Source organism: Neomonachus schauinslandi, chromosome 10 (assembly GCF_002201575.2).
Source record: "Neomonachus schauinslandi chromosome 10, ASM220157v2, whole genome shotgun sequence".
Lineage (NCBI taxonomy): Eukaryota > Metazoa > Chordata > Mammalia > Carnivora > Phocidae > Neomonachus > Neomonachus schauinslandi.
The window spans coordinates 52,843,559-52,863,657 of record NC_058412.1 but is presented as its reverse complement, the minus strand read 5'-3'; the positions used below and the strand labels follow the sequence as shown (position 1 = coordinate 52,863,657).

General features: G+C 43.3%; 1 protein-coding gene across 1 annotated transcript; it reads right to left on the bottom strand.

Annotated features, from left to right (window-relative positions):
* Positions 1-9,159: 9,159 nt before the first annotated feature.
* On the bottom strand, positions 9,160-16,796 carry GKN2 (gastrokine 2). The gene is made up of 6 exons (XM_021699243.1): positions 16,785-16,796; positions 14,759-14,809; positions 14,178-14,315; positions 11,964-12,074; positions 11,159-11,315; positions 9,160-9,242 (listed from the first exon to the last, which is right to left on the bottom strand). Exons 1-6 carry the CDS (start codon positions 16,794-16,796, stop codon positions 9,160-9,162), a joined length of 552 nt encoding a protein of 183 aa, XP_021554918.1.
* Positions 16,797-20,099: the final 3,303 nt, after the last annotated feature.

The window sequence follows — 20,099 nt, the reverse complement described above, 5'->3', positions numbered from 1 at the left end:
TTAAAAAATCTTTTGTAGAATTGTTTTGTCATTTCTAAAAGGGTGGTTTTATAGTGAAGTGTTCAAGGTTACCAAAAAAAAAAAAAGCCAAATTTTCAAAGAAACTGTTCCACTCATCTGATTTATAGCAAGTAAAAACATAATTTAAAAGCAAAAACAATTCAAACCCATTCTACGCTATCATTAGAGATGAGAAAAGAGTTGAGGTTGGAAAAGTTGAGAAATTAAGGGTAATAGGAACATAGCCCGAGTCACAAGGACGGGCACATTTTTTTTCTTGAGTAAGGTCGCCACCTTATGGCCAGATTGGATATTGCTGCTAGAGACAAAACGAGGGCCAGGTTTGAGTTCACAGCTATTTTTGGAAACTGCATCCTCTGGGTGCCCTGGAATATGTTTCTCTCTCTTCCTCCTTGCTGTACCACCTCTATATACTGTCTCACCATTTTGAAATGCCACTTCTTCCAGTCTTTAAAAAGCATTATGCCTCCAGTTGCGGCCTGACCTTCACTGTATTCACTCTTCAGCCAAGTCAAGAACTTAGCCCAGTGTGGAAAGCCCATCAAGGACTACGTGCCAAGAGATCCCCACCTAGTTTCCCCAGCAGCGGAAAGAAGGTGTGTTAATGATTTGACTAGAAAGCCAAGTCCATGGATGAGACAAAAAAATGCAGTATGATTTTTAGGTCATTGACAAATTCTAATGACCATTTTCCGGTCTATTCCACCTCTTTGCTACTGGCTATAAAAATAATGTAGCTTGGGGTATTTACCCCAAAGATACAAATGTAGTGATCTGAAGGGGTACGTGCAGCCCAATGTTTATAGCAGCAATGTCCACAATAGCCAAACTATGGAAAGAGCCCAGATGTCCATCAACAGATGAATGGATAAAGAAGATGTGGTGTATATATACAATGGAATATTATGCAGCCATCAAAAGGAATGAAATCTTGCCATTTGCAACGACGTGGATGGAACTGGAGGGTATTATGCTGAGCGAAATAAGTCAATCAGAGAAAGACATGTATCATATGACCTCACTGATATGAGGAATTCTTAATCTCAGGAAACAAACTGAGGGTTGCTGGAGTGGTGGGGGGTGGGAGGGCTGGGGTGGCTGGGTGATAAACATTGGGGAGGGTATGTGCTATGGTGAGCGCTGTGAATTGTGTAAGACTGTTGAATCACAGATCTGTACCTCTGAAACAAATAATACATTATATGTTAAAAAAAAAAAAAGAAGAAGAAGATACTAGGAAGGGAAAAATGAAGGGGGGAAGGAATCGGAGGGGGAGATGAACCATGAGAGACTATGGACTCTGAGAAACAAACTGAGGGTTTTAGAGGGGAAGGGGGTGAGGGGATGGGTTAGCCTGGTGATGGGTATTAAAGAGGGCACGTATTGAATGGAGCACTGGGTGTTATACGCAAACAATGAATCATGGAACACTACATCAAAAACTAATGATGTAATGTATGGTGATTAACATAACATAATAAAAGAAAATAATGTAACTTGGGATGTATTTCTCTCTGGTGGCAGAGATGACTTCCTGACATCAGGGCTCACTGAGAACAAGAGGCAGAATTAGCTTGCCTGGAAGGTCAAGGACATCCCTCACCTTGGTGGATAGCCTCACCTGACCCAAAGCTTCATCACCATCCCACCATTAAAGGCCCATTGCTTTGGGGTTTTCGGTCCTCCTCTTTCTCATGCTGCCCAGACCCCTAATTGTAGATCACACTGGGGAAGGAACATCTCAGTGGCTGCCGCTCCTGCTGGGAAGGTGGTGGGAGATCAGCAATGACTAACTTGGGAAGCTACCAGATAAGACTTCAACATCCACTTGCTATTCTAGAGATAGTCGGTAACCTCTTCCCATTAGGCCGCTGCCCATCCCTTACATCTTAGTATACATTAACCCAATGAACAAGTCTTCTTCATAATAGGAGGATCCAGCAGGAGAACAGGGAGAACTTGAGGGGCTGAGGTGAGGGGCGTCAAAGAGGATAAATAAAGGTCAGCAAAAGAAATAGAAATGGGGGATGTGAAGCCACTTATTGTAACAGGGGAGTTCTTCCATTTTAGTCCCACAGTCTCTTGATAGTAGAGCTGTTCTGATGACCTCATCTAATTTAGGAACAACTCAAAATATCTCCATGCTACTTTGGGGTCTTAAAGTGATTAAATGATCTTTTTTTTGTAAAATGCTTCTCTTTCTTCTTAAAGGAACCGCATTGGCTGGACGCCTAGGTGGCTCAGTCGGTTAAGCGTCTGCCTTTGGCTCAGGTCATGATCCCAAGGTCGTGGGATCGAGCCCCACATCAGGCTCGCTGCTCAGTGGGAAGCCTGTTTCTCCCTCTCCCTCTCCTCCACATTCATGCTTTCTGTCACCATCTCTGTCCCTCTCTCTCTCTCAAATAAATAAATAAAATCCTAAAAACAAAAACAAAAAAAACAAAGGTACCTCACTGGCAGTGGACCCTGCTTCCTGTTTCGTAGTCCAACTTCTGTCCTTTATGGGACTTTCCATCTGTGGTCAGATCCCTGGGCTCTGAGCCTCCAGGGTGGCCGCGTGAGTCTGACCCGCCCGGTGGGGGCTGCTGGCCTGAAACCAGCACTCAGGGGCCCAGCCCCGACTCTGCCAATGGGAAGCTGCTCATTTCATCCTCCACTTTCTTCCTTTCAACCCCAGATCCAGCCTCATCATCTGGAAAAGTGGGTACGCTTTCTCCCTCCAGGTTGGAACTATCCAGTTTCTTGCCTCACTGGTCCATCCAGCGGATGAACTGCCCGCAGTTTCACTGCTCTCTCTGGGGTGTCCGGCTTTCCCAAACACGCAGGGTCCACAGCGTGCACGCCAGCACGGTGTGAGGAAGGAGGTGCCCCCCCCAGACTGGCTCCTTTCTAAGGGCCTCTCTCTGGGGTGTCCCTTGAGGAGTCCCTTAAGAATTCAGAAAGACAGTATCACAGTGCAGGCTTAAGCCCTTAGGTCTGGGACCACATCTCTGTCTCTGGGCCTGAGATTCTGTGGAAGCCTATTCGCTGTGGTGGCCCAGCCTCCACCATGAAAACCCCCGGGGGGAGATCCAGGTGAGGTGAGGCCTCCCAGAGCTCTCTTTGGAACTGGTTTAACCCCCTTAGTGGTAACCCCCGGGCATTTCCCTCTGTTACAGATGAATAAGGGACCTGATCACTTAGCACTCGTGCTTTAACAGTCCGTTCCTACAGCTGGGAGGGACAGAGCCAGCCCCCCCCACACACAGAACATCCCTGGCTCCTTTTATTTTAGAAACAAGAATAAACAAGCAAGGAGTATTGGGGATACAGACTGTTATCCACAGAAGATTGTGTCGGAGCTCGGAGCACTTTTTTTTTAAGAAGGGAGGGGAGGAGCAGAGGGGAAGGGAGAGAGAGGATCTCAAGCAGGCTCCATGCCCAGGACAGGGCCCGAGGAGGGGCTCGATCTCACGACCCTGAGATCATGACTGGAGCCGAAATCAAGATCACACTAACATTAGTCTGTTACTTCAATCCACTTGTGATCGAAGAACTCAACCTTCTTGCTAAATCCATTGTACTAGTTTCTGAGCCTCTCTGAAAGCACCTAAGAAGTGGTTAAGAATTGGTCCACTGATCTTCCAAGCAGGGAAATTTATTTCCTTTCTTTCTTTTTTTTTTCCCCCCTCTCTTGGGGTGCCTGCAGTCCCTGACCTCTGAGGACCGGCAAAAGGGGTCTGGAAACCCACAGCCCCCAGTGTCCTCAGCTGAGCCGTCTCCACCACCGGCTGTGTGGTGTCCGGGGCACACCCTGGCATGTCTGCCACTCGTTGGGGAGCCTTTGGGATTCAGAGGAGCACGGGCCTTCTAGACACCACGCAGAGATTGGGAGAATGCGTCTCCCCCATGCATTGGTGCCATTGTTCCCCACTCACCACCCTGAGACCTCCAGTATGAACCCACTGGGGACAACTGGGGACAAATCTGAGTGTGAGACCTCACCATGTGCTTAGTATTGCTTTCCCCATCCAGGATTTGTGGTTGGGTTGGACCACAGCCCAGCTCCCGCTTTCCTGAGCTTGAGCTCTCCCTGGGCTTTGTCCTCAGCCTCCTGCAGGCAGTCACTGGGAGGGATCACCAGAAGTTCTCTGTCATGACTAAATCCCAGCTGAGACCACACAAAATGCTCCCACCAAGAAATCACTGAGATTCTTGCAAAACTTCCACACTTGTCCACGAGGTGCTTCTCAGAGAGAAGAGAATCAAGACTGAGGTCAAGTGCCTGGCCTCCTAGTTTGGGAACGACACTCCTCTTGCAGACTTCCCTTTAGGGGGGCAGTCTTGTCCCTTTGCTGCCCTTCCATCCTGGCCAGCTGTGCTCCCAACTCTTGCCATTATCCTTCTTCTCAGCAGCCTAAGGAAGAACCAGCTATTCTTGAGCCTCAGGTCTGAGGGTATGGGAGCCAGCTCGCCAGCCAAGGGCAGTAGCTGTTCCGTGTTTGTTCTCTGGTTCCCTGCTTGCTCTGTGCCTCAGTTTCCCAAGGGATCAGGATGGGGGCCCTTTATCCTTCCTGGAACATGCTGCTTCACCTCATCCTGCAGCCTGCCTGGAGCAGAGAGACCAGCCCCACCTTTTCACCCAGACCTCTGGACAACTATTCCTAAGGAACCTCTTCATTGGCCTGCTTCACTTTTGACGGTGCATTTCCCCCGGGCTGTCCCCCTGAGCTTGTCCCCCGGGCTGTCCCTCAAGCACAGTTGTTGCTATCCATGGGCCCACAAACCCCCACCGCAGCCAGTCCTCTGGCCTGGCTCCAGGCACGAGCAGGAGCCTTCCAGTGCTGCTGGGGGCCACCTACAGCCCATGGTCGACTTGTGATGTCTCCTAAGATGGCCACACACTGGGTGGGCCTTCTCTGTATTCAATTGCATTACAAATTTTAGAAAAATCTATAGACATTTTCGGTGGGGCGCAACATAGAGTGCGGGATTTTCAGCACAGGGCTCCGAATATTTACATGAAGAGACCCTTGTAGCCATGACCTAGATGAAGATGTAGAAGGTTCCCAACACCCCCAGAAAGTTCCTCTGAGCTACTCCCTGGCAATGTCCACCCACAGCCTGGTCCCAGGGGAGTGGAGAAGTCCAGTAGTAGAATATTCTGAGGATCTCCCGGCAAAAATCAAACACACCCTGGGCAGGACCCTTGGAGTGGAGACCGACGTCAGCCTGTTACAGGCCAGCAACTACCCCAGGAACCTCCCTATCACGGCAACTGAATCGGGTCAAACAGGAGGAAAGTGAGGGTGCCAGAGGTCATTAAGGAGAGAACGGTTGGCCGTTGTACTATGTGCCTAAGCCTGCGCCCTTATGGAGGTGGCAAAGGCGACTTTTCAGAGAAAGGTCGAAAGGGGGACTGTGTCATTAAAAACATGAGGGATGGATTCTCAGGGGCTGGCTTCACTAGATCGCATGCTACAGCACGAGCAGGGGGACCCTGCTATAGCCAGAGATCCTCCCCTGCAGTTAGACGCATGCTCAGGAAATGCGCTCACCTCCTTACATGGCTAGACCCAGACCCCAGAACCAGGAAACACTTGCTTTGGTTCGGTGGATTTTTTTGTCATGTAATATTGGAAAACGCTGATCAACAATAGATGATGAACATTTCTTTCAAAGGTCTTACCTCTTCAGTTTCGGCCTGCTTTGGGTCACTCTCCAGTGCCTCCAGACACTTACTTTTTTAATGTTTTGTCCAGGTTTGTAATTGTTCTGTCAGCAAGGTTAGTCTGATATAGGCTAATTCATCATTACCAGAAGCTAGAAGTCTCAATATTTCTGTTAGTTCATCAATTGATATTTATTATGTTTGGGTTAACTGATGCTTAGACTCATTTAAACAGCTGTCCAAACAAATAATTTGCATAATAAAGTGTTTGGGTTCACATACTTGAATCCTGGGAGCTCTGAATGAAATTACATTTAGTGCTACCTCAAAATGACCAAATGAGTCTATATGACATATCACTTACTGTGAAGAACGAATCCCCCACTGCAAGCCTTACCACAATTCCTACAAAACCCCTTTTGGCACATTCGTGTCCCTCAGGCCAGCTTTAGTAGCCAGATCAGTTCTGCTAGCGTCCTTGGTGCTTTGTTTTGTTTGATCCGGACTTGCCCCTCCTCCGTGATGGCCTAGAGCAGGTTGATGCTTGGGCGTACAGTGGATTAACAGAGTTGATATCCCAATTAAAAAAAAAATACAGGGTAGATAAGTGGATCCAAAAAAAATCCAACTATATGTTGTCCAAAAGAGACTCGCTTTAGATTTAAGGGCACACATAAGCTGAAAATGTAGGGATGACAAAGATATTCCATGCAAATTGCACCTAAAATAGAGTAGAGGTGGCTGTACTTACATCAGACGAAGTACGTCAAAAACTGTCACAAGAGAAAAGAAGGTCATTACATAATGATAAAAGGATCAATTCACCAGGAGGATATAACAATTATAAATATATGTGCACTCAACATCAGAGAACCTAAATATAAAATATAAACCAGGGGAGATCTGAAGAGAGAAATGGACAGCAGCACAAAAATAGCAGGAAACTTTGATAACCCCGCTTTCAATAATGGCTAGATCATCCAGACGGAAAATCAATAAGATGAAAGCAGACTTGAATAACACTATAAACCAAATGGACCTCACAGACCTCTGCAGAACGCTCCATCCAACATCAGCAGAATACAGATTCTTCTCTAGCTCACATGGAACATTCTCCAAGAGGGATCATATATTAGGCTATAAAACAAGTCTTAACAAATTTACAAATCATTCCAAGTATCTTTTCCAACCACAATGGAGTGAAACTAGAAATCACTAACAAAAGGAAGACAGGAAAACTCGCAAGTACATGGAAATTAAACAACACACTCTTGACTAACAATCGGGTCAAAGAGACGTCAAAAGGAAAACTAGAAAATATCTCAAGGCGTACAAAAATAGAAACAGTTGATATCTTCCCTCCCCAGCCCTGAAGAAGGAGCTCCTTCTGAAGAAGGTTTAATGGGGCCCCAGCTCCCTCATAACTTCCATGTGGACACATTCCTTTTACGCGTGTGCTGGCCCACTCCACCTGCTGCCCTTAACAGGTATTCAGCCTGACACGAGCACTGAGCAGGGTTAACCGACTTAATGATAAAGCAGAGTCAGGAAGAAACAGAACTCAAAGTTCCGCTTTAAAAAGGGACTAACGTCGTACAAATTAATGAGGATAATACAGCTCTAAGGAGTAAATTCCAAAGGAGGTTGCCAATCATAACACTTCCTCCACCCAACACACCCCCACAAGTCTTGGCCACGGGGAGTAAGAATGTGCCACAGGTGATTCAATCTGGCACCTTTCCAAAGATTTGTAAATTAAAACTAATTGAAATTAGAAGGAAGAGGAGTCCCTTCCTCTCTGACAATGATGCTGAGAAAATGGGGACCTTGGGGCTTACAGTGGTGGTGTTTCCATCCTCCCGGAGAAAGATGACATAAGATTCTGAGGCTGACACACGGAGAGAAGGAGAGTCCGGAGTGGGACAAGAGTCTGGCCACCTTCGTGCACCTAGGTCTAGCCACCAGAGAGCAGAATATCCCGATTTTTCTACAGCAAGATGAGACAGTAAATTCCACCCTCCTTGCCTCTGTTAATTTGATTTTGGGTTCTATCACGCAAACACCAAGGTCTCAGCTAGTACACTCTATTATTCGTTTGGCATGTTATTATACACTCTTTACCATTGCTAGCAAATGTTTTCATGTAAAAGTCTCACGTCCCCAACAAAAACATAATTTCCTTGACAAAGGTAGTTTTGCCAGCATACCTGTCCCAGTGCTGAGCACATGGTTAAGTGTTTTAAATATATTTATTAATGGTTATTATGAAGCAGATGCACAGTGTTAGGAATAAGAGCAGTTGATAACAGAAATTCTTGTTAAAGGCATTCCTCTATGTTCTGAACTTGCTCCCAGCTGACTGGTCCATAGGAGAACCAGCTGTCTGATCTGGGAATGTGCCCACATTACACAATTTATTTGGAATATTGGAAATGGCTTTCCTTTTATATATTGACTTGGTGTTCCCGGTTAGTTTCTCACTCCTGTCAAGATTTTTCAGTAAGGTTAGTCTTTCTCTGGGTGATGGGTGTTCCCCACGACCTCTCCCCTCACTCCAGGACAAAATATATTATAATAGTATTTATTAAGATTGAAACTAGTGCTTTGATGAGCTAAAAGGCATTTTCTTTCTTTTTTTTTTTTTAAGATTTTATTTATTTATTTGACAGAGAGAGACAGAACACAAACAGGGGGAGTGGAAGAGGGAGAAGCAGGCTCCCCACAGAGCAGGGAGCCCGATGCGGGGCTCGATCCCAGGACCCCGGGATCATGACCTGAGTCAAAGGCAAGCACTTAACCACTGAGCCACCCAGGTGCGCCTAAAAGGCATTTTCTAAAAGGCATGTGACTGGCCCTCCAAGTTCGGTGCCTTGTCAAAGGGGATAGTTCCCATCACCTGAGCAGTTAAGTTGTTTGCTACGGGGGCACCACACCCTGCCCCCCTCAGCAGGGGAGGCTACTGCCGGCTCTGCCCAGACTGCGCAGGTGGTTATTGTTTTATTTTTAATTAGAATTTTATTTTATTACTTTCTTATTCAAGTATAATTAACGTACAGTGTTATATTAGCTTCAGGAGTACAACGTAATGATTCAACAATTCTACACATTTCTCAGTGCTCATTACGATAAGGGTCCTCTGAATCGCCTTCGTTGGTGGACAGGTGGGCAGCTGGTCTGGTGGCGGCAAGACGGACACTTGCACCCAGCTGACCCCCTGTGATGACTCAGCGTTATTACCTGGGGAAGTTTCACACCTTATGTACTTGAAATCCTGGCAAATTCTTTCCTTCTATATGTTGACATCAACATTGTTTGGCTTCCCTTTGTTGTTTACAAAAAAAGCAAACACCCAGAGATCTGTAGATACAGGATTTATGTTTTACCCCTGAGTCTCAACGTTAGTTGGGGCTTTGGAAAGAACTTAATTTGGCTGCTGAGTGGAAACCAAGGGTGTGCGTCTTGGAAAAGACGAGGCCAGTGGGTGATGCTTAAACGCCAACACTCGCGCAGATGGAGATTCCAAAGATGCCCAGGAATCCGGTCCTTGAGCAGACGTCAGCACGGACGTTATCTGAAAAGGGGACAAATTTGTGAAGAAGGAGCATTGAGAAAGACATTATTAGAATGCAACAAACCCATGCCTTTTGGTTAATGTCTTGACTAGGGGTTGTACATGTAACTCTATGTTACCCAAGTTTTTAGCTATCCTTGTATTGCAAAGGGTGATAACATGTTAGCCTAAATAAGACTGATAACCCTAGGGGCGCCTGGGTGGTTCAGTTGGTTAAGCATCTGCCTTTGGCTCAGGTCATGATCTTGGGGTCCTGGGATGGAGCCCTCCCCTACCTTGGGCTCCCTGCTCAGTGGGGAGTCTGCTTTACCCTCTCCCTCCCCCCCTTGTATGCTCTCTCTCCCTCTCTCTCTCTCTCAAATAAATAAATAAAATTAAAAAGAAAAAAGACTGACAACTTCTAGAAGTGCTGTCTGACTATTCGATTGATGCTCTGACATTCTGCATTGGTGACCTGCCTTGTGCTTTTTTTTTTTAATTTAATTTTATTATGTTATGTTAGTCACCATACATTACATCATTAGTTTTTGATGTAGTGTTCCATGATTCATTATTTGCGTATAACACCCAGTGCTCCATTCAATATGTGCCCTCTTTAATACCCATCACCAGGCTAACCCATCCCTCCCTCCCCCTCCCCTCTAGAACCCTCAGTTTGTTTCTCAGAGTCCATAGTCTCTCATGGTTCATCTCCCTCTCCGATGTCCCCCCCTTCATTTTTCCCTTCCTACTATCTTCTTTTTTTAACATATAATGTATTATTTGTTTCAGAGGTACAGGTCTGTGATTCATCAGTCTTACACAATTCACAGCGCTCACCATAGCACATACCCTCCTCAATGTCCATCACCCAGCCACCCTATGCCTCCCACCCTCCACCACTCCAGCAACCCTCAGTTTGTTTCCTGAGATTAAGAATTCCTCATGTCAGTGAGATCATATGATACATGTCTTTCTCTGATTGACTTATTTCACTTAGCATAATACCCTCTAGTTCCATCCACGTCGTTGCAAACGGCAAGATTTTGGGTTTTTTGATGGCTGCATAATGTGCTTTTATTCGTAAGTACTAATGACCCTACTAAAAGAAAAATATCTTAAAATTTTTTTTCTAGACAGTAAAAATGTGATAAATGCTCATTATTTTCTTTTGTATCTTACCTTCCACTACTCTGGGGAATTTATCTTGTTGCATTCGCCATCTGTGGCCTGGCCCCTCTTTCCCTCTGGCCACTCTCCCATGTTTGGAAACTTTGTATAAAAATACCAGTAATGACTGCAGTGATATATGCTAGCTGGATGACTCAGGACTTTACTCCCTGTGGATCAGTGCACTTTGCTTGCTCTTCCTTAGACTCATTCTATCCTAGATTCTGAAAATAATTTTTAAAACTTTCTGGAAGAATAATTGACAAAGGATTTGCATATATTTCAAGTGTACACTGTGATGATTTGATATACATACACGTAGAACAATTACCAAGATCAAGAGAACACATCCATAACATCACACAGTTAACATGGGTAATTGTTTTGTGTGTGTGCGTGGTAAGAATGCTTAGGATCTCCTCTCAGCAACTTTCAAGTATACAATACTGTATTATTAGCACCCGTCAGCACAAGGAACAGTAGGAAATCCAATAGTTTTTCCTTGGCACCCAGGACATCCTAAAATTTCATCCTCTGTGTTAACCCATCAACTTCTCCATCAGACTCAGCAGCAGAGTTTTACCCATTTCTGTATCTCCCTCACGTTTAGCATGATTTCCACCCACGGTAGATATTTAGTTCCCGAAGTCAACTGAAATGAGTCGTGTTTCATGTCTACCTCTATTTTGCACAACCCTGAGCAGAGTACCCCACACAGGGGAGCATTCAGAAAACATTTGGTGAAGGAATAATTTCCTGGTACTCACATATCTTGTCAACCACTTCCCCCTTGTACAGGGGAACATGACTGCAGAGCTGCCTGATGGGTGAGCCGAACAGGAACCAGTCTATGTGCATGATCAGAGACTGCAGTGGGTTGTACTTGACCCAGAGGTATTTGTCAGAGTACATGTTCTTCATAGCCTAGAGCAGTAGAAGAGAGGGGGATAGGATAAAGTAGACTGACATAACCTGATGTCCCTTATCCTAAACTGCTTTTTTTTTTTCATATTATTAAGCAGAAGGCCGTCAGGAATCTCAAGACACCATCTCCTTCTGAGCACTTGGTCTGCAGCGGAGCCTCGTTATTACCAATGTTATTTCACTGCTGGTGACAGTGAAACCCAGGGAGGGTGAATCCCTTGGCAGAGGTGGCACAGATGGGAAGTTACAGGGGGAGAATGAAACACCCAGTTCCGAGCCTCGTGCAGGGTTTGTTTATTCTCACTATCCCGTATTGTTTCTTTGCACCTTTGTGTTGTGGACTATTATAACTTCGCTCGTTTTTCTGCCAGTCACTATTTCTGAGAGCTCTGCTGCTCAGTCCTTTCCAGAAAAACAGTGGAATTTATTATAAGTTCTTGGGTTGGGGGCTGAACAGTAGAAATCAAGCGAAGCCATGTACTCCTGTCCCAAAAACAATAAAGGAGAAAACACTTTAACAGGCAGAGAGTACATATCCACGGTAAGATAGAATATTATGATCTTCCCCCTTACCCTCTTCTTTCCTCTGTAGGCACCAGTTTTTCCGGGCAAAGGAACAGGGAATGGGAAAGGGTACTGCAGAATCACCTGTTTCTCGTAGATGTATCGTTTTAGTTCGTCCAGAGCGGGGATGGCCTTATGGTCCATCTTCAGGATGTAGCAGGCTCTTCGGGAGAGCACCCGGGAAGCGATGTAGCCCTGAGGCAGCAAGAGCACAGTTACTGGCCTGCCCGGCTCCTCGGGTTCGGAACTGGTAAGGAGAACGTTTGAGCCTTGAGGAAAGCCTTGAGCACGCACAGTGAGTGCACGGGACTAATTTTCAATTCGCCATCCCTTCTATCCGTTCGCCTTCTTTTACATCATAGTTTTACTTTTGGTTTGTTGTTTCTATCTCTAAAGTTGTACAAACCCATGATTTGTGCCCCACTTTTCATGTTTTGCAATCAGGGCCTGTAGTGTGGGGTTTGAACAAGTAAGAAGCAGCAGCTGCTGGTCTCTTTCTATTGATTTCGTTCTGCCTTGTCCTTAATTTGGGGTAAATACAGTATTCTTTAGAACTGTGCTTTCCAATATGTTCATCACTAGCCACATGTGCTATTTAAATTTAAATTCATATTAAGTAAAATTTAAAACGTCCTTCCTCTGTCACACAACTCACGTGCTCAGTAGCCACAAGCGGCCAGTAGCTTCTCTGTTGGAAACTACAGATAGAGAGCATTTCCACCATTGTAGAGGTTTCTACTGGCCAGGGCTGTTTGAGAAACTCTCCTTCACATCCCACACTCACCCTCACCGCCAACACCCACACACACATTTCGATTCTTCCTTCCTTTACTGTCTTCTCTCCATCCTTTCTCCACCTCAAACCCAACCTGGCTGGACGGGGCTGAGTTGGAGGAAGGTGGGATCAAAACAGCAATCGTGGGTGAGGCCCATGGAACCAGACGGAACGGGAGGCCACCTAACCTTCATCCCGAATGGAATTTTCTCTACAGAGTTCCAAATAATTATACAGTCTGTGGAGTTGTATGTCATACAAACCCTCTTCTAGTTCCTATTTTTCAATTCTCACAAATTGCCAGTTCCTAAAATTCAAAAATAGCCTGAGGCAAAGCCTGATGGCAGTGGAAGGGGTTTAAACCAAGTCCTCACCACTCTGGGGTTTTTTTTTAAAGACACTTGGGGGATTTCCCTGAAATCTGCTTTAAAAAACAATTTCAGTACCACTTCCTTTAAAACTGTATCTTTCAAAGATTCTATGCTTTCGAACGTGTCCTAGAACTCCCAATGCCAATGCGGAAGAGGCATGTGAGGAGGTCCCTAAAAGAAAAGGAGACAGAAAGCGCGTTCAAATGTCCAGTGAGATGGACTACAACCTACTTATATCCACAGCGCATAGCTCTGTCCCATGGTAAAAGCAGGCTCCTAATCAGGTGGAACAAACAGAAAACAAACAAATAAATGGATAAAGGACCAAATAACTTTTCTGAGCAGGTTTCTGAGACTTACTGTTAATACCAGTAACTGAAACTTGGAAATAGTTTGGAGTTTGGAGTTTTGGGTTAGCATACTTTCCTTCTTCCAGAAGAAGTTTGATTTACTGCATATCCTACTTACATAGTTGAATGGGTATAGTTGTTCTGGATTTCTGCTGTTCTGTGATTGTTTATTCCATAATCTCTCTTTTTCTGCGTGAGTTTTTGTATTAGAAGCCCTAATTCATTCATTTATTCATTCAGCGAATATTTTTGAGAGCCTGTGTGCCAGGCCATGTTCTGGTTTTGGTCCGCTCTCCTAGACACTTCCTGAGCCTGTAGTGAGACAATTATCATGATGCTTCCAGTTGCCACCTGAAACGGTCAAGCAATGTGTATGTTTCCTGTCACTTTTTTTTTTTTAGGAATGGTTTTGTTTGGGGAAGCCTGGGTGACTTAGTCGGTTAAGTATCCAACTCTTGCTTTCAGCTCAGGTCATGATCTCAGGGTCATGAGATCGAGCCCCCAGTCGGCCTCTGAGCTCAGAGGGGAGTCTGCTTGAGATTCTCTCTCCCTCTCCCTTTTGCCGTCCCCCTCCTCAAGCGCACATATGCTCTCTCTCTTTCTCCCTTAAATAAATAAATAAATAAATAAATAAATAAATAAATAAATAAAGTAAAATCTTTTAAAAAGGAAAAACGAAAGTAAGGAAATTCTGAAAGAATTGCAAGGATAGTTCTTAGAATTCAAATGCATAGTAAATGGCTGCCCCTTCACCCTTTAGAAGCCCAGTCTTGAAGAATATAAAATTTCCCTTTCTGCTCACATGTTTATAGTCAAAAATCGTGGTAGAGGAGCATGATCCTGCATGGATGTTAACGATGGCGATATTTTTTTGATTGTCAATTGTCACTGTCTCCTGAAGATTGCCACCATTGTTGTTTGGGCTAATGATGTTATAAACCTAGATTAACAACAAAGACATAATGTTTTTCCATAAGTCATATGTACTGGAAAAGCAACCCTCCCGACAAAATAAAAGCCCTCCACTTGCTATGAACAAGAGACTGAAGTCTGAAACCACACTGGCATCCCAGACTGAAAACCCATGCTAAAGTAAGAATGTGAAGCTCTTTTTCATGGTTTACTATGTTACATATGGGAGAACCAATGACATCACAGGAGAAATGAAATTGACCACATTTTAAAGCAATGGGTTGCATTTTTTGAGGCACTGCATTTGGAAAGAAATAACCAACCGTATCATTTCCATTATTGGTTATTTCTGGGATTCCATCCCAAATAGGGCATATGGGCTCTCTACGGTCCTCCAGACAGATGTTCTTGTATCTTCCTTTTCCCCTCCCAATAACTCCAAGGTATAAAGTCCATAGTGAACCAACTTACCTCATATCCATGAGATTGTGTCCCAAAGATGACCAGCACCAGAAATACCGCCTGAAAAACAGACCAGTTGCATCTATTCTCTTTAGGGCAGTCATTGAGAGTGGGGACTTAAGGAGGCATCGGACAGGACAAGTACAAGTATCTCAGAAAATATACACCTAGAGACACAGGTGGGTGGTCATGGGTGGTCAACAGTCCATTTCCAAGATGTGAAACACACCTTCCCTCATTTGACAGGTATTTATTGACTTTATGCTATTTGTCAGACATCAGGTTCTACCTTTATGCCCCATTCCCAACGCTTCCCAACATCATAATCTTCTAGGCAGCATGTGTTCTTATGCCAGAAACAACTTGGAGCAGGTGAACTGTGAGGAAGGACTCATTTTACTATGGGAACACCCTCGTGTGACTCACAGTGGATTTGGATTACAGGAGTGAAGTTGTGTTTTATGGTTTAAAAAAAAAAATGTACTTAATTCTTTGAGAGGGTAAAACAGATTTAAAAGGGATTCATGGGTGATAGAGAGACAATGGATCCCCAAGGGAAACTATGAAAATAGGATGCTTGGAGGCATGGCTAACTTTCAAGGCTGACATCAAGGAAAGCCTCTATATTCTCCTTAGGGATAACATCAGACAAATGATAGGCTGACGGGCCATGAGGCTGACGTTGATGCAGTTCTGCCATTTTGCTGCAGTTGTGTGAAGAGTCTTATCCAACAGGTTGATCCCAGTTTTGTGTTCTCTTTTCTGAACACCTCAAACCGCTCATTGCAAACCACTCATGGAAGGGTCTGCAGGAAAGCAGATATTTTTAAGACCTGTCAGGAGGATTTTTCGACTTTCCTAACCATCACCAATAACATTTCTCTTCTGATGACTGGGGGTGAAGTGTCTGACAAAGACCCGTTTGCGATCTCCAACCTGACTACTTGCCCAGCCACACACCTTCTCTGATTCCAGACCAGCTCCTGTAACCTCTGACACTCTTCTCTATTGTATTTAATGGGTCTAATACAGAGGTTTGAACAAATGGGTGGAGGACTGACTACCGTAGTGATATAATTAGAGAGAGCTCAGGAAGTGTCCCTGGCCCCCAAATAACCACCCACCCAACACCATGAGTAAATACACCCAGGTTACACGTTTATGTTTCAGCAACAGATCTCCTCTTGGAAAATCAAGAGACCCCTCAGAGATGGAACTCTTTAAGCCGACAATCTTGAACACCCGATGGGGAGGAACTTACTGTTTTGTTTTCTCCCTCAACAGCTAAATGAGAATAAAGGATAGATCACTGGGGGAAGGAGTTCCATTCTGGGTCAAAATATAGACCTCTGTTCATGGGCCACTGCAATGTGGAGCCATGGGAGACTGGGATCAGGACTGGGATCGGCAAGAAGAGGGATGGCATGGCAGGAATGCTGGGCCGTGACTGATCCTGCCAGTGCGGCCGGAGATGCGTACAGTTCAAGTCTACACCTCATATTTACTGGCATGGGAAAATCACATTCCTCTGTGCCTCAGTCTCCTCACCTGTAGGATGGGGGTAATACTACTCAGTTCACGGAGTTATTGAAGTGAATAAATCAAAGTATTTATGTTTAGCATAGGATCTCATATGCACTTAGAAAATGACAGCTGCTATTACCTTTTTCAAAAAATTGCCCCTTCTCTTTTAAACAGTAAATGTAGTTGTCCCAAAATGCCTGCATTCTTTCCCAAGCTCATAATAATAAGGAATTATTATTAAAAATTCTCCAAATTAAAATTCTCTAGATATTTCCAAAATGTTTTCTTTGCATTTCTTAGCAAATGTCTCAGAAAATAGACAATAGACCAGTAAATATCCGACTTCATGTTTAAGGCTATCCTTGCCAAAGACATTATTTAATTCAAGCACAGAAGCTTAGAAGCATGCACAGTGTTCTTCTAAGACTTCGGAAATCCAAGGCATACTGGATTTGAACATTCCCTGCAAGAGCCACCACAAGAGTATAAAGAAGCATAAACAAATACTCACAAGGATTTTCATTTTGCCTGCTGGGAAGAAGGTGCTAGAGAAGTGAGGCTGCCGGTGCAACTTCTACCCGTTATATTAGCTTTAAGGTGTGGAAATCTCTTTCCAGAACAATTACATTGGAAAAATTACTATGTCCATATCCTGACAAACCCCAGCAAACTCCTTTATCAGGATTGAGACCCAGTCACATAACCTGATATCAATAAAGTTCATTAGTTAGTAATAAAAATCTACCACTTGGTCACTCAGTAAATATTCCTTGCTTATCTGCGCTATGCTGCAGTTAAGATGTCAACTTCCACCCTTTAAAAATATTACAAGATGCTCGTTCTACACCAGCATCTTATAGACAAACAGGGACATAGTCCTACTATCTGCCCCTGATGGCAAAGTCCTCCCTTCAGACCTGAATTGGGTCTTCAGTGTCTTTTTATGTCTGCCCTGCATTTTGAATTCTTCCACCCAAAGGATGGACATAAGACTAGAGGGGAACACAGTGACTGGGGGACACCTATGACTTTCTTTCCTCTCCCTGTTAAAGTTGCTCCCAATTTCCAGAGATTCATGAGGGGCAAGGTCCAGACAGCACTCTGCCCAATTACCAGGGTTAACAGAATGTTTACATTAAGCATTGCCCAAAACTCTGTAAAAAACTATGAGTTATACATCTCTAGTTATCCTGAAGTGCATTGAAAATTTCTCAGATTAAAAAAAAATAGGATAAAGTTGAATTTGTGTAATTTTTATAATACCACACTCAACAATGTTTGGCTAGTGTTATGGTGGGATCATTAATTCAGAAGGCAGGGAAATATAAAAATAAACAGTACCTGTCAATGGCAAAATTGTTAACCATTGAGAATCGCTATGGTAAACACAGAAGGAACATAAGTGATGTCCTTGTTCTACAGTCCAAATGACTTCCTAACTAGCAGCTTAAAAATGGGTCTTTTAAAAAGCAGACATTGGGCAATTTGGAGGTTACCTAGTTTACTGGAATTCCCCTACCCTGGCTGGTCAGCTGGGGTGGATGGAAAATGTGCTGCTTTATTAAGTCTTTTTGAGATAACCGGCAGCAAGAAGAAGTTTTGTAGCATGTCTGCAAATATTCTCCCATATCCAGCTCCCAAGACCCCAAAAGCAAGCCATCTCCCATACCTGCAGACATGAGGGCAGACAGAGTTATTACACCCTTTGCATTTCTTCTTATTGTTGTCTGCTTTCTTTGTATTGATAAGAAGTTTACATTCTCTTTCTTTCCCTTCTATTTCTAGGACATTTTGACTTTTTAATTATTTAGTTCTAACTTTGAGATTTTAGCATGCGTCCTTAATTATTCACATCACCTACAAACCCAAAAGGCGTCCTGTATTTTGAACTCAACAGAAACAAAGAACTCCGTCATCTTGGACTCATTACTGAACATCTTTTCCAGTCCCGTATTGTTACATTTGGGCAGCGTTTTACTTTCACCTTTAAAAAATAGCACAAAGGGGCGACTGGGTGGCTCCGTCGTTAAGCGTCTGCCTTTGGCTCAGGTCATGGTCCCAGGGTCCTGGGATCGAGCCCCCCATTGGGCTCCCTGCTCCGCGGGAAGCCTGCTTCTCCTTCTCCCACTCCCCCTGCTTGTGTTCCCTCTCTTGCTGTCTCTCTCTGTCAAAAAATAAATTAAAAATCTTAAAAAAAAATAGCACAAAAATAGTCAAGTTTACCATCAATAGATCATTAAATTTGTTCAAATATTTTATCAGTTTTGGGGCTAATTCTTATTTTTTACATCCTGAAAACTTTATTTTCTTTTGGCTTAAGTATATCTTTTATAGTTCTTTTATTGGGAGCCACTGGGTATTAATTTTTTCTGATGTTTGGAAATGTCTTTATTTTCTCCTTACTTTGGAATAGGAGTTATAAATTGACAGGTATTTTCCTTCTAGCACTTTAAAGATGCTACCCCATTGCCTTCTGGCGTCCACTGTTGCCAAGGTGAAATCTGCTCTCAGCACAGTTACAATGTTACTGATTTGTTCTTTTCCACAGTAGTATGCTGTTATATATATATATATTTCTGCTATTTTGTCTCGTAATTTCTTCTTCTTTTTTACAAATGTAATACCTTCATTTATATCTTAAACGCATCTTTAGTCTACATCTGAAACTAATAATGCACTATATGTTAATTAATTGAATGTAATTTTTTTTTAAATAAAGCACATCCTTAGTTGATGTTTTTTTCTTGCTATTTTCTTGTTCAAACCAAATAGTAAATCCATTCCCAACTATTTATTTGGTTAGTTATATAAGTTGAAACGCATTTTAACTCATACCTTCTTTACTATGATCTTATCTTTTTTATTATGACTCTTGCCATTTTTTATTATGGTGCAGTCAGTGAATTCATCACCGTGTCATTTATTGCCACACCCAAGAAAGGGCTCAAAAACTGCTGTTAGGGGGAGAAGAAAGATTCTATTCTAAATGGTCCTGGGATGAAGCTATAGTTATTTGGGCAAGCTAACATAGATCCTACCATAAGAAAAATTAATTCTAAATAATTTTTAAATACATATAAACATTGTATATGATGTAAAAGAAACCCTCCCCCCCCCCCAAAAAAAAGAAAAAAGGAAAAAACTGGAAGAAAATACAGGTGAACTTTGATCCAATTTTTGCAGTGCAAAAGATTTTCTAAGCCTAAAAGTATTGGAATAAATCACAAGAAAAAAGATGTGTAAGCCTCACTGGATAATATATAAAGGATCATTAGTTGTTAAAAAAAGAGTAAAGGCACATTTAAAACTCAGGAAAAATACTTTTAACACATATAATGTTTTGGGGGGGAGTGAGTAAACTTTCTTATTTTTATTATTAATAAACAGACAAGTGTGTATTAAAAATCTCCAAAAAGTAATATTTTCAACTTACATAAGGTTTTTACAAATTCCCAGGAGAGTAGTGAACACATACAATGGCTTTTAATGGGCAAAGAACCTGATTACAGGAAGAAGGGGCACACTACTAGGAGATGGTGCGACATCGAAGCTCCGAAAACATCCTGCCTGGATTTGAATTTCGAATTCTCTAATTTCTCACCACGTGCCTCAAAATCCTCATGAGGAAAGAAAGGAGAGCAAAGTGCCTCCTTAGAGCACCCCTGTGAACATGGATGAGCTCATATACACAACATCCTTACAAGAGTCACTGGCTCAGAGTAAGCTTGCAAAAAAATTTACCTAATATTATTACACTATTTATTATAAATAAAGCTGGTTCAAACTTGTAAGTTATTAAAGAATTGCAAATTCAAGCAGCTTTATT

Coding starts and splice junctions, on each gene's coding strand:
- GKN2 (XM_021699243.1), bottom strand. Junction 14,316..14,758: donor CACAATCTCATGGATATGAG/GTAAGTTGGTTC, acceptor TTGTTAATCTAG/GTTTATAACATCATTAGCCC. Junction 9,243..11,158: donor GGAAGTGGTTGACAAGATAT/GTGAGTACCAGG, acceptor TCCCCTTTTCAG/ATAACGTCCGTGCTGACGTC.